This window comes from Apis florea, unplaced genomic scaffold (assembly GCF_048593485.1).
Source record: "Apis florea isolate Af1SG1 unplaced genomic scaffold, ASM4859348v1 contig_2272_pilon, whole genome shotgun sequence".
Lineage (NCBI taxonomy): Eukaryota > Metazoa > Arthropoda > Insecta > Hymenoptera > Apidae > Apis > Apis florea.
Window position 1 is genome coordinate 2,964,526 of NW_028256549.1, and position 13,007 is coordinate 2,977,532.

Here is a 13,007-nt window from a genome sequence, read left to right on the forward strand (position 1 = left end):
TTAAGGTGCCGAGGATAAAATTATTATTTATTATCTCCGCGTGGTTTGCTTCCGTGCTTTTCTTCTTTGAACTTTTTCAACCGACAATCGCCGTTCTCTTCCTTTTTTCTTCTCGGCCGCTTGTTGCCCAACTTTCGCTCGCGAATGAACGGAGAAACCGAGATAATTTATTTTATCCCATCCCTTCTCCTCCTCCCCCCCCCTCAGGGGAGGAAAATTTCATTCTCAAAGTATATCCACCTGCATAGCGTTGTATACACGGAACGGCGAAGATCGAGTTTCGCGTTTCCAAGAGAGAATGTGAACGAAATAATCGTTGTTGACTAATTTTTCCTCCAGATTCGTCGCCTCGCCTAGACTTTGTAGACATCTTCCATTCGATCCTCGTCCTCGTCCGGTATCTCCTTTATCGGTCGGATTGCCTCGGCTCCAAACCGCCCACGTCCACGTTCTTACACTGGTTCATCTCCTGACAATCGCCCCCGTAGCATAGAGGCAACTTCTTCTCCTGGGTGCACGGCACTCTCTCGGGCATCTCGGGAGCTGAGCGGATAAATATCGTTTCTTATAAAATTTGGATGGATGGGTGGAATAATGGTGATGTACGAAAATAAACGATGATATTATAATTGATTTGGAAGCTGCGATAAGATCAAGATTCGATCGATTCGAGGTTGAGAAAGTTGGAAGCGGAGCAAACGTATGCGAATGCCTGTGAAACGTTTAACCGAGGGAAACTGTCGGAAACACGGTCGAAAACTAAATACGTTTCCCGATATAACTTTTCCCCCTTGATCCGATTGCCGATACGGTTTGGCCAAGGGTTTGGCGATCGATTAACGATCCTCCAGCTTCCGGTTAACTCGGGCCGCAGGATACACCCCGCGTGATAAATGAATTCCTCCTGTTTCCCGCCTCGGTTTTTCGTCGAATTAACTCTTCCTCCCTCCGACGAGTCGTCCGTTAATCCCGTTGGCGAACAGGTTGTACCTCGTTTAAATTAACATTTTGCCGTCGGTATATTATTTCGCGCGAATTAATTCATCCGGCTTCGATCTTATCTTATCCTCGTCCACGAAAGAGACGTTTCGAAACTTTGGAGAAAGAGAGAGAGAGAGAGAGAGAGATGATTTTAATCGGAAAGAAGAGAGACGACTATCGCTACGAGCGACCTAGAAAAATCTCGAATCCCAAAGGACGACGCGAGCCAAAAATCCTCGCACGTCCTCCCACGATTGGCGCGCATTTTTCAACCCTTCCGTTGATCCTCGATGACCTTTCTCCCCTCCGACCATAAGAGAAGTTAATTTCTCTCCCGTTCTCGGCTCCATCCAGTGGAAACTGAGAGCGAAACGATCGTTCCCGGAAACGACGTTCAATTAAGGGACACCCTTTCGACTACGCTTTCGACTACTCGAATCGTGGAGGAAGGAATCGGCGTGCAATTTTAACATAGAAAATGTTAAGGACAGGACGCTTACGAGCTACTTCAACGGTGGGATAAGGGTAAGCGGCGGGCGGATAAGATGGTTGGATGGGTGTTGGCTGCATAATCGGATAAGTGGGATAAGTGGGGTAGATAGGGGTCGGTTTTTCGGGCACTCGTGGTTCCAGCCCCGTTGCGCAGCAGTTGCCCACGTGCCTGCAACACATCCCGTCGCAGCAGGTCTTCCTCCAGGAGCAGCAACCCGTGGAATCGGCGTCGAGATTCCTGCTGCAAATTGTAAATACCGGTTCGTTAACCGTAGTCTCTGCACGCCACCATTCCCTCGTTTAACTCTATTAAAAATTTGAAGAGAATCGTAAGGAGAGAGAGAGAGAGAGAGAGAGAGATGGGGATGGAGAGGATCTTACGATTGCTTCATCGGCGCCATGGGTTGCATGCTGATAGGTTGCATGCTGATGGGTTGCATGCCGATGGGTTGCACACCGATGGGTTTTGATATCTCCATCTGATAACACATTTTACCGTTATCCCCTTCTTTCAGCATCGATTTGTAAGTTCTGGAAAGATATATGCAACGATCGAGGCTACGGTTAAGCTACGTAAAAAACGGGCGGAGAGGGAGGGGGAGGGGGAGGGGGAGGGGCGAGGGAGAGGGGAAAAAGAATACGCACCTACAATGGTCGCACATGATTGTCGCACTTGGTAAATTTAGAAGTTGTTCCAAAATTGTTTAATGGCGCATGATTTATATGATGGATGGATTTTGGTTAATTACGTGGCAACTTTCATTTGTCGAGTGTGAAAGGTGCGCGAATATATTTGAATATATAATAATTCTCGAAAAATCATTCTCGAAATATTAATATCTCGAAAGAGATTATCCCGTGTGTGGAGAAAAAAAAGAAAAATACTTCCGACGACTCTCTCTCTCTCTCTCTCTCGCTCTCTCTTTCTCCCTCCCTCCCTCTCTCTCTCTCTCTCTCTCTCTAAGCGATTTCAACTCTTTATCATTAACGCGTATTCTACTATGCACTCTTTTTAACACTCATTCGTGACGTGACGAGGAGACGCGTGTGTGTTTAATTTGAAAGAATTGTTTATTATATCAAAAGTATATATATATATATATATGTGTATATATATATATATTGAAATTACATCGAGTAATACTGTGATACTACAGAATTTTAATCAATGAAAAGTGTTCATTTCCGATCGGCACAGCATCTCGAAACCGGTTCCGGTTCCTTCTTCCCTTTATCCTTGCAGCAACCGGATAAGCAACAACCACCTGCCGCCTCCCTCGCTCTGAAAATGTATGGAATTTCACGTATTGACTTTTGTAACAAAAAAGAAAAAGATATATATCCTCTCTAAATCCCTCTCCCTCCCTCGTTCCGCGTTCTCAACCAAATCAAACTTTCCGAAAAAGAAGAAAAAAGGATGAACTTTTTTTTCGAGGAAGAGAAACGCACGCGCGCATTATTTCCATTATATCGGATCGTATCGAACGGTAAGATCGACGATACGAATGGATGATGGCGTAACAAATTCAACGAATTCCCTTTGGAACTGTTACCGTGTCCCTATATGGCCGCCCAGCCCGGGGCTTAACGCTTATAATGTTTACCGGTTGCCTCGTTCCCTTTGAAGCCAGCTTTCTTAAAGGCTTCCTTAGGAGGAAACCCGGTTAGTTTTCAGGGCTGCAACAAAATTTCGGTTCCTCTGTTCCTCCGGTACAACACCCTCCTTCCTCCTGCAATCCGGAGCAGCATTTGGAACCGCAACATCCGCCCACTGTTACTCTCTCTCTGCACATTCAGTCGGTTATAAATTCGATTAAACGCTTAATGCTGCTTAAATGCTGTCTAATTAAACTATCTCCTCCTGTCTGTCCCCCTAAATCTCTATCTTTAAATCGATGTAACTCCTTCCCCGCCCCCCTCACACACGTTTCTTACGTTTTCTCTCTCTCTCTCTCTCCCTCTCTCTCTCTCGTTATGCTGGCGGCCATACAGGTGTGCGTTGGATTTATTTATTTTTTTTTTTTTTTTTTTTTTTTTTAGAAAAGAAAACAAAAATTGTGCGTACGATATTGAGAGAAGAAGAAGAAGAAGAAGAAAAAAAAAAGAGAAAGAATATTGGATATCATACTTCCTCGAGCAACATCCTCCAAAGTCCCTTTCCTTGAGTTCGCCCATCCTCTTGTCACCGCTGCGTTACGAATATGACACAAAATTATTATTATTATTATTATTATTATTATGTAGCAAATTTTCGATGAACACGTTTTTTAAGTTAAGAAAATGTTACTCACTGCTCGCATTTACACGTCACCTGGCCCGCGTATCCCTTCTGACTCGTAACTTTTCTGTGGACAAATGGGAACGGATTTAATCGGGCATACGATCGCACGATCGTTTTTATTCGACCGCATTCGTCGTCTCTACTTACGCGCAGTGGTCACACATGATGAATTTTGATTGATTTTTTCAACAGGGATTGTTGGATAATTAATTAAGTTAATTGCAAAAAAACCGTGAATTTTGAAAGTCTGTCGGAATAAGTTCGATGCTGTTGTGAACAAGAAGAACAAATGCCAACATCAAGATCGAGCCTCTTCCTTTTTTTTCCCCCACTCCTTCTCGCCAATTCGAGCCCGCTCGATCTCGGCCGCCGGATTCGAGTGCTTTTCGAATACGCAATCAATTTGGTAAAAATAGGAATTTTTATTGCGCCGGTAAACACCGGATGCGTTTCACGAAAATTAACGTTGCCGGCATATAAGGGGCAATCACATTTACCGTGCGTCACGTTTATATTTCCGCGCAGGAATGAAAATTCATTCTGCGAAATGAATTGATATAATAAAAGGAAGAAAGAAAAAAAAAAAAAGAAAAATCGAAGATCCCTTTTCTCCGAAAAGGCAAAGGAGAGAGAGAGAAAAAAAAAAATTGAATTGCGAATCGTTCAGTCGTCGCATCGTGCGTCTGGAAATTATTTGAATCATTGATAGTTTTTGATGTTAGCGAAATTAACGCTTTTAATCGCGCATTTATCGGAAGAATTAATTTTCGAAACGCGTGCTGCGCTATCTTATACGCATATGTGTAACATTTTGAGGCATTGAACATTTTCAAACAGCTGAATGCCAAGCAACAAGGGAACAAGGTTGAAACCCGTAATTTCATTACAGATCGATAGTGGCGACACTTCTTCCACGAACCTGTAAATATAGGTTATTTTCTTTGTCACGAATCGACGCGAAAACCTTACGTGCAACGTATATACGCGCTGTTCGATGAACGATGCAACGATGTAAGATACCGATATATCGATCGCGAGAAAAATTAATTATTTCAATCGCAGAAAAACCTTGGTAAATTTTTTGTTATTTTTCAATTGGAATAGGGACGGAAGGGAGGGAGGAGTATTATGATATCGGCAAAGTGAGGCGTTTAAATCGGATGAAATGAAAGGAAGGAGACTAGTGAAATTACGAGCTCGAGGAAAAAAGGCAATTTTCGCTGCTTTGGAAAGGTAAACGAACGAAAATAATTAAGAGAGTTTACGTTGTTGGTACGTCGTGGTCGAAATCTTTGCTCGAGATTCTGGCAACAATTTCAAATATATTATAATCGCAAAATTATAATTCGATTACGGTTTCTTCTTCTTTATCGATTTTATCTTATCAGAAATTGGTATTTTCTTTTACGCTCTTCCAGCAATTTCTTATCGCAACTACGATTTGTCGTCTTCTATTTTAAACTTTCGATATCTTTCATATCACTTTTATCGGTTTTCATTGTTGCGCATTTGCACATCTTCGTGCCCCTAAATCTATCTGTGTTTCTGAGATTTTGATTTTACCCGGGCCATACATTCGCTAGTTGCGATCAGATTCGTCGTGCAGGATGATTCTCTCGTTAGAGAGCTCGAAAGCAATTGTAACGACGCGAAATGCCTCGATATTGTCTCGTGCCGGAAAATATTCTTTGATATCGTTCACAACGCTGATCACCCGCCTTTGGGCTTTCTAGCGAGAAAATGTTTATGCTATCTCTTCTGCATCTAATTGCTGAAAGAGATTTTCTTTTTTTATCATCCTGATTTCTGCATTTATGCATGGAACGAATTTCGCTGGTAGAAAATAAAATTTTCCCACCCAAATTTTTAAAAGCGTTTAATTCGGTGGTAAGATTCGAGAGGAATTCAAATTCGAGATGAAAAATTGACCGGTTCGAAGTCGAGCATGAGTAAGAAATGAGAAGTGAAAAAAGAAAAAGAAAAGTCGGGAGTAAAAAATACGGACGAGCTTCGAAGGAATAAACTTCGTGGAAAAACTTGGCAGAAATCTGGGAATGGCAGTTTTAGGGTGGAATGAAATTAATGTAGGAAGTTGCCGATGCGAAAACGTAACTCGATACATGTGCATATACGATCAATGCGCATAATAAGCGAGATTTCTTCTTCGACTCGTTCGAATATTAAAGTGGATTCCGAAGTTTAATTGTATCAATTTAATTGTATCCGATATTAATTATTCAACCGGAATGCTGCTCATGAATTCCACGATTATTTTCACAAATAAATTCGCCGTTTCTCTCTCTCTCTCTCTCTCTCTCTCGTCGAAATATCAATCACTTTGAAACTGTTGATTTTTTATCGTCAATTTTTTTTCTTTTTTTTTCAATCAACACGAAGAGTAATAGACGAAATATTTCGGAACCGTTCTTCTGAACGGAAGAAGGAGGCGAACGCGAAGGATGGTAAATCGTGATAGGATTAGACGAGTCGTTGGAATCATTAAGGGCGGCGGTTTAATGAGGCATGGCCCCTTCATTAATAAAGTTTAAATTGAGCCGAGAAAAATTGTTAGGCAGTTAATTATCGGCGTGATAGAAGGGCGGTCGCGTCCAGCGAGATTGAGAAACTTCCCCGTTACAATGGGGAGAATTTCATTTTCCCTCCTACGATCTTCGACGTGCCCTTCCGCTGAATTACCTTCGGAGGACACCTCGTCGTCCAACCTCCTCGTGAAGTGAAACGATATCGCGGAATCGAAGGATGAAAAAGTGAAAACTTCGTTTTCATTTTCAGTCGATGCCAGTTTTTCGACAGAGAGAGAGAGAGAATCGCGGGAATACTTGTCTCGTCTCGTTAAAAGTCAAAGCGCGTGTCCGCGAAATGTTTGCCATTTGTCGAAACGGCATTGGCCCCGGGGGGGCCAGTTCGGTTTGTGTGTCAAATGATTTGACGCCGACACGAAAACGAAACCGATAATCGAAGCTCGGGGAGGAGGTGGGCTTTCATCCAAGTGTGATTAAACACGTGTCATCGATGTGGATACATCGTGATGTACTTCCACCTCGGGCAATTGAGATTGACAAATGCGTAATGCGGCCCATCATCGGAGAATTGAAATTCGTTTCAAGAATCGAATCGGCCGTGGGATGTCGATTAATTAATAAATAATGATCGCTCGAAAAATATACGTTTCGATTACGAAATGTTTCTCGATCAGGAATTCACTTTTTGGCGTAAATTATTTGCACCAAAAAAAGATGAATTTGGCTATCTTTTTTCTTTTTTTCTTTTTTTGATTGTGCGTATTATATACTAAGAGTTGAGCATTCTTTCAAAAGATTTTATTTGTAAAGGATCGTTGTGAATTACATAGGAAATTTGACTGTTTATTTAAAATTTTATTATGGAGAGAATTGATTGTTGGCGTCAGAATGACAGTCGTCTCTGATTGTGAATCTTTTTTAATCTCTGTCTAAATCTAACGTAGTATGCGAGGAAAAGTGAGATAGACTTATCTTAAAAAAAATACTATGAAAGAAAAATAATCATGGGATAAAGAACAATTCAATTTCTTTTTTCAGATTCTTTTTCATCTTATCTTTACGCGATATCAGTTATATCAGTAAATACAGATATTGTTGATAATTATTAGGATTATTTCAATTAAAATGAATTAAGACACGGCGTAAATCGGATTAGCCTCGTTAATGATTAATATATCAAATATCTATGTGTAAATTTTTTAGATTTACGTCATGCTCGAATCGAAAGAATCTCACTCGTGTCTCGATAAACGCGCAAGACACGCAAAAATTACAAGAATTAAAATTTGTTTCGTTTCTTTGCCCCAGGTTTCGTGACGCTCGAATTTTGATCCATCGAAGAAGAAAGAAAAATGAAATGATGGATAAGTTTCTCATGGTCGCCGTAACGATCGAGGAAACTATTGGACTATCGATGCATGAGACGCGGCACGCGAATTTATCGCGAGGTAAAAAGTGTGAACACATTGTTGGAAAGGCGCCAGGTAACGCCACCATCCCCGACTTGCCACCAAATCGAATATCTAGCTCCGCTCTGGCCGGTGATAAAGTCAGTTTCTCTCTCTCTCTCTCTCTCTCTCTCTCTCTCTCTCTCTCTCTCTCTCTCTCTCTCTCACTCTCTCTCTCTCTCTCTCTCTCTCCAATTCCGTTCTTTACAGTTTTACAGATCGAGCGTTTCATCGGTGATTGCCCTCCATTTTATTTTTTCACGGTTAATCGCCGACAGGGATTTCTTGACCGTCAGCGGGTCACGTAGTACGCGTGCCCCGTTTATCGATTACCGACCGCCTATGAATCATTGCCACGGCGATAACTTCTTGTCTTTCTATCTTTTTTAACTTTTCTATTCAGAAGTAATTGAAAAAAACTATTGAATTACTGTTTTTCCACGAATCGATAAGAGATTGCGGACAACGAAGACGAGTCGAGTCAACGTCTCGACTCAAATGGAACGATCCTCGTTCCTTTAAAATATATTACGGAATTATATTTCGGAAACGTTCGAAATTGGGGAAAAGTTTCCCTGGGGAACGATCATAATTTTCACTCGCTACGGACAGCGCCAACCGCAAGTCGAGCAGCTGCGAAGTTTCGCAGAACTCTGCCGGGACTTTCGATACACGGATCTTTCAAATATTGGATCGCCGATTCAATTATTTCTCTCGATCGGCGTAAATGTTGATCCACCGTTAATCCACACGATCTTCGAGGAAATGTCCATTCAGAAATCTCTCTCTTTCTCTGATTTGACGGGGGCGCTTCTTTGATTGTACGACGATTCGAAATTTATCCAGACCATCCTCTGACCGACTCTCCCGAGGATGTCGAGAACAACTGCTGAAGTTTCTGCAACATGATCGACAGAAAACTCGCTTGGACGGGTTGGAACCCAAATCAAGAATGGGCCACGTTGTTTTTTTCATGGAAAAAAATGGATGGAAACTGGATGGTTGGAGTTTACAACGAGATAAAAAGAGGACGGAGGAAGAGCGTGCACCGTCGTCGAGCCAGGAAATTCGGGGAGCTCGGATTAATCCGGCGACCGAGAATTAGATCCCTTAGGTAGACAAGAGTTAGCTCGCCGCCTAACTCTTCTCCTTCGCTTTAATAACGGTATTTTGTAAAGGTATCGTGTAACTCGCGTGATGAACGCTCTCCAGAACGGCCGCAGGGTATAGTTGTTTCCTCTTGTGCAGTATTTTATGCTTCACCCTCGGAACAGACTTAGAATTTCCAGGACGTAGCGCGAAAGAATAAAAATAAGAGAGGTCGTTGAAAAATTTTCTCCCGTGTACCCGTACGTGTGCATCATTGATCAAAAGTTTGGAATCATTAACACGGTTCGTGATACCAGTTCCCGAGTATTTTAAAAAATATATAACTGGTTACTTTTTCGAAAATTCTTCCCTTCTAAAATATATGAAATTAAACGAAACTATTATCGATGTGACATTAATTTCAAATTAATGTGACGTACATTTTTATTTCATTTAGGCAATCTCAATCTTATTTCGGCAAATCTTGCTTATCTGAAATTGGATTATTATATATTTCAGTTGTATACCGTCACCTTCTCGTATTTCATCGCAAGATTATATTCAATCAAACAATTAAGATCGATCCAGAAAAGGGACGATCCAACGATTTTTCGACCACTGATGTAACTCAATGCAAAAACATACAAGGTACGAACAAAGGTAAATTCTAAATTCTAGAAAACGCGGGAAAGGTTGTTCGAACGAGCAATCGAATCACACCTTTTGAAAAGTCGAATTGGGAAAAGTGGTGCATCATTACGACTGTCTCCCTTGTTGTTCAGCCTTCGTAGCTTTTCGCCCCCACTTTTGCCACTTACCAGACCCCCCTCTCTCTCTCTCTCTCTCTCTCTCTTTTCTCACCCTTGCTCTTTCTCCTACGCGTGTCGCTCGCCTCCCTCGCCCTGTTATTTCCCCCCTTCCCAGGTGGCGCACGCCCACCCCTCCACCCCGCCAAGCGGGGAGAGCTTAGGGATTGTTTTAATACCCCCGATGGGCAGAATTGTGACCCAGTTCCAACCACGGTGGGAATATATAGACGCGACCTGAGCCGCGTTTTCACAAGTCGGTTAGAAGTGGCACGTGCGCATTACGTTGCCCAAAGAAACGTTTCTTTCTCTCCTCTCTTCTCGTTCGACAGGATGGATTATCGTCATTTTCCTCGAAACGGCTCGAAGGGGAAAGGGTGTACTTCGTTCGTGTTGCATTCGTGTTTTCTTTGCTTAATGGTGTAGAGTTGGAGAACCTTGATTCGAATGAAATCTTTTTTTTTTAACAAGACACGCTGGAACAAGGCCAAGAACAAATTTAGACTCGTTCGATATCTTCGCGAGGGTTTGGAATTGAATTTGAATTTCGATCGACACCATTTTTTTTTTTTCTTGTAAATAACGAATAATTCTTTCTTCCAATAAAATCGTAGGATTCAGTGCGTAGGATTTATCGTGCCATTTCCCGTTCTTATAATAAAACTTGTACCGTTACTGTACCGCTCATTAATACCGATTTCTGAGAAGCATCGACGAGGATTGGAATATATGTATGTATATATATATATATATATATATACATGTACATAGAGGAAGGAATCGAGAAGAATGACTCGGTTGGCGAAAGTTAATTTCCGCGAGACGGCAATGTCTCGATGAAAATGCAATGTCGTCGGAAGTTTCGCTCGATCACTCGTCGAATGATTTTCCTTCCGGTTTGTTGCGCTTACGTACAGGAGAGGGAAATAAATCTCTTGGCCCCAACAAAAGCGGAGATGAAGACCTCGCGAAATGAAACTTCCTTCTCCTCCGACGACGACGATGACGAGTTGATTCGCTTTCTTGATACCACGCTCGTGATAAATGAAGTGAACTAGATCCCCTCCATAATTACAATTCAACTTCGAATCTTATGCATAGCCCTCTATTCTTTTTTTTTTCTTTTTTCCTTTTTTTTTTTTTCTTTTTTTTTCTATTTCTTATCGCATATGTAATTACGCGAAAACGGAATTCGTCTCCTTTTCTTGAATATACTCGAGCGTTTCCCCCGCGGCGGCTACCACTCTCTCAATGAGGAGTTTTAAAGGAAAGGGACGGTCTGCAATATCTGTAACAGCGAATGCACAGTAGAATTCTCCTTTCGGGGAACGAAAGTGTGTCGAAATTCGGACTTACCTCGGGATGAAATTCCACGTAACATTTAACCAATTGGAAGGCTTTCTCGCAAGGATCGTCATTTTCTAGATATATATAGATATATAGATAATTATTTTATCTAGAGGAAATCTGTACAGAGATGGAGAAAGAGGAAAGAAAGAAATTTTTGGATGACTCACCGATAGATTTACACTTGTTGAACAATTTTTTCGTCGAGTCTTGCATGCTTCGTGGAAGGTGCCGAAGTGCTTTTTGCACGTCCACTTCTGCGTTCTTGTCCAGAATACCATGTTTCGTCATGAAACACTTCAAGTAGCATTTCAAGTTTTGGTCGTCCTGCTCCATATCTCCAGCCTTCATCTTTTTCAACGCCGCTGCAACATTGGAGGATTAATAAAATTGATTAATTAATTAATTAATTAATTAATTGACCAAGTGAAAAGTTTTCGAGTTTCAATAATGATTATTATAGAGAAGTTTAAAGTGGAATACCCCATGAAACTTTCGACTCTTTCCGGCAATCCTTCTTAATGTCCGCCTCGCCGAAATACTGAAAAAAGGGAACGCGAATCTTTTGAAAGAAATTTTTTTTGCGAATTCGATCCTTTCGTAAAGAATCCTCGCTTACCAAGAAAATTAAGGTTACAGCCAGTACGAAAAAGAAATGGTAATTTTTGAACATGTTTCCCCTGATGATTTCGATTCACGAAAAACGATATAGAAACTACCTCGGAGCCAAGATTCCAACTGAGACCTTATCAACTCAATAACCAGTTGTTATCCGACCATTCGCATAAATGTCAAAGTTTGTATAGATCAACGTGGCTCGTGCTTGCGTTTGGCGATTAATCAAGAAATCCAGTTCAAAACATTTCGCTAATTAATGATTAATATATCTATTAATCTTATACCGCATGTTAGAATGGATGCAACATCGATTTATCGAGTTTACTTGTACTTGTCCATCCTAAAGATAATTTGTCAGATATGGAAAATCGAGATATCGTATTCGACAAAAGCGATACGTAATATTAATCATGGGTTAATCATAGATAAGCTAGGGAATCACGGAATAAATGTATCTACATATATCGGAAATGGCGCGTATCGTATCGCATTGAGAGAATTTCAGGTGTTGAAAAAAAAAAAAAAAAAAAAAAAAGTGGAAGGATTTCTTTGTTTCTCCTTCTCTCTTTTTCTCTTTTGTAGAAAGAAATGCAAAAAGAAGGATTGAACGACTCGCGAGTTTTTTCAAAGAAACGTTGAATCCCATGAATATTTTACTATTCTGTCTGTCGCGGAGTAAGTCAATTTGTCTTCCGTAGAACGAACAAAAAGCTTGCGAACTTTTTCCCGTGGAAGCCAGGCTAACGTTGAGATACGTCTTCGATCAACTGAAATATTTCAAACAGTTAAAAAATATTCTTTTCCTTTGTGTATTTCATTCGTTGTTCCTTTCCTGTTAAGAACTCTTGTTGTACTCGTCTTGTACTTGTGCTGAATCGTCGAATCGAATTAAGCTCGATTACGAATTTCGTTAATCGTTAAAAATTTATTTTATTCTACATTGTTTATCATGGATATACGAATATTTTAAAATATTTATAAAAAAAAGAAAAAGTATATAACGTTATTTGTATATTTTTCATTGGAAACGAAAAAATAATTTGACCGCTAAAAAACCGTTAAAAACAACATTCAATGTGTATGAATACGTGATCGTGTTACAAAGCAAAAGAGTAACGCTTAGAAAAACTCATATTAGAAGCCTATAATATCAATCATTGTATTTATTTCCCTAGAAGGAATCAAAGTAACCTCAACAACAATAATAATAATAATAAAGGAAAATATATTTCTAGATTTTGGAAATGTAATATATAAATTGTCTATATTACGAAGAAACACCATTTATCTGTCATGTTTATATTATTCATGTTCATCGCATTCGGTGACTGGTTCTATCCCCTCTATCGCAATTACTATAAAGTGGGGGACCTATACTGGGGGACTTAACGGTTAAAGTTTT

At 40.6% G+C, this 13,007-nt stretch overlaps 3 protein-coding genes across 4 annotated transcripts; all 3 read right to left on the bottom strand.

The window, feature by feature from the left end:
• Positions 1–2,394, bottom strand: LOC105737048 (uncharacterized). The gene is made up of 4 exons (XM_086902451.1): positions 2,119–2,394; positions 1,855–2,004; positions 1,482–1,714; positions 1–543 (listed from the first exon to the last, which is right to left on the bottom strand). The coding sequence occupies exons 1-4, from the start codon at positions 2,133–2,135 to the stop codon at positions 407–409; spliced, it is 537 nt and encodes a 178-aa protein (XP_086758577.1). The 5' UTR covers positions 2,136–2,394; the 3' UTR covers positions 1–406.
• A 131-nt stretch (positions 2,395–2,525) lies between these two features.
• LOC100867615 (uncharacterized) lies at positions 2,526–4,041 on the bottom strand. Of its 2 annotated transcripts, XR_015290549.1 has the most exons (5): positions 3,902–4,041; positions 3,765–3,818; positions 3,602–3,661; positions 3,078–3,258; positions 2,526–2,755 (listed from the first exon to the last, which is right to left on the bottom strand). XR_015290549.1 is itself a non-coding variant. In XM_086902452.1 (4 exons), exons 1-4 carry the CDS (start codon positions 3,916–3,918, stop codon positions 2,653–2,655), a joined length of 234 nt encoding a protein of 77 aa, XP_086758578.1. In that variant the 5' UTR covers positions 3,919–4,041; the 3' UTR covers positions 2,526–2,652. The 2 variants fall into 2 exon arrangements, 1 of the variants encoding a protein (XP_086758578.1); XM_086902452.1 differs by lacking the exon at positions 3,078–3,258.
• A 6,688-nt stretch (positions 4,042–10,729) lies between these two features.
• Obp9 (odorant binding protein 9) lies at positions 10,730–11,660 on the bottom strand. Its single transcript, XM_003696058.4, has 5 exons — positions 11,607–11,660; positions 11,471–11,528; positions 11,158–11,352; positions 10,997–11,061; positions 10,730–10,928 (listed from the first exon to the last, which is right to left on the bottom strand). The coding sequence occupies exons 1-5, from the start codon at positions 11,658–11,660 to the stop codon at positions 10,902–10,904; spliced, it is 399 nt and encodes a 132-aa protein (XP_003696106.1). The 3' UTR covers positions 10,730–10,901.
• Between the last annotated feature and the right edge of the window lie 1,347 nt (positions 11,661–13,007).

What these genes read in the sequence shown, in the direction of transcription:
- LOC105737048 (XM_086902451.1), bottom strand. An exon ending in ATGGCGCCGATGAAGCAATC is followed by an intron (nt 1,715 to 1,854) that starts GTAAGATCCTCT and finishes TACAATTTGCAG; the next exon opens with CAGGAATCTCGACGCCGATT. An exon ending in TCCCACCGTTGAAGTAGCTC is followed by an intron (nt 544 to 1,481) that starts GTAAGCGTCCTG and finishes TTATCCGCTCAG; the next exon opens with CTCCCGAGATGCCCGAGAGA.
- LOC100867615 (XM_086902452.1), bottom strand. An exon ending in GTGACGTGTAAATGCGAGCA is followed by an intron (nt 3,662 to 3,764) that starts GTGAGTAACATT and finishes TTCGTAACGCAG; the next exon opens with CGGTGACAAGAGGATGGGCG. An exon ending in GGAGGATGTTGCTCGAGGAA is followed by an intron (nt 2,756 to 3,601) that starts GTATGATATCCA and finishes ATACATTTTCAG; the next exon opens with AGCGAGGGAGGCGGCAGGTG.
- Obp9 (XM_003696058.4), bottom strand. Translation starts at nt 11,660, where the DNA reads ATGTTCAAAAATTACCATTTCTTTTTCGTACTGGCTGTAACCTTAATT. An exon ending in AGAGTCGAAAGTTTCATGGG is followed by an intron (nt 11,353 to 11,470) that starts GTATTCCACTTT and finishes CCAATGTTGCAG; the next exon opens with CGGCGTTGAAAAAGATGAAG. An exon ending in ACGTGGAATTTCATCCCGAG is followed by an intron (nt 10,929 to 10,996) that starts GTAAGTCCGAAT and finishes TCGCTGTTACAG; the next exon opens with ATATTGCAGACCGTCCCTTT.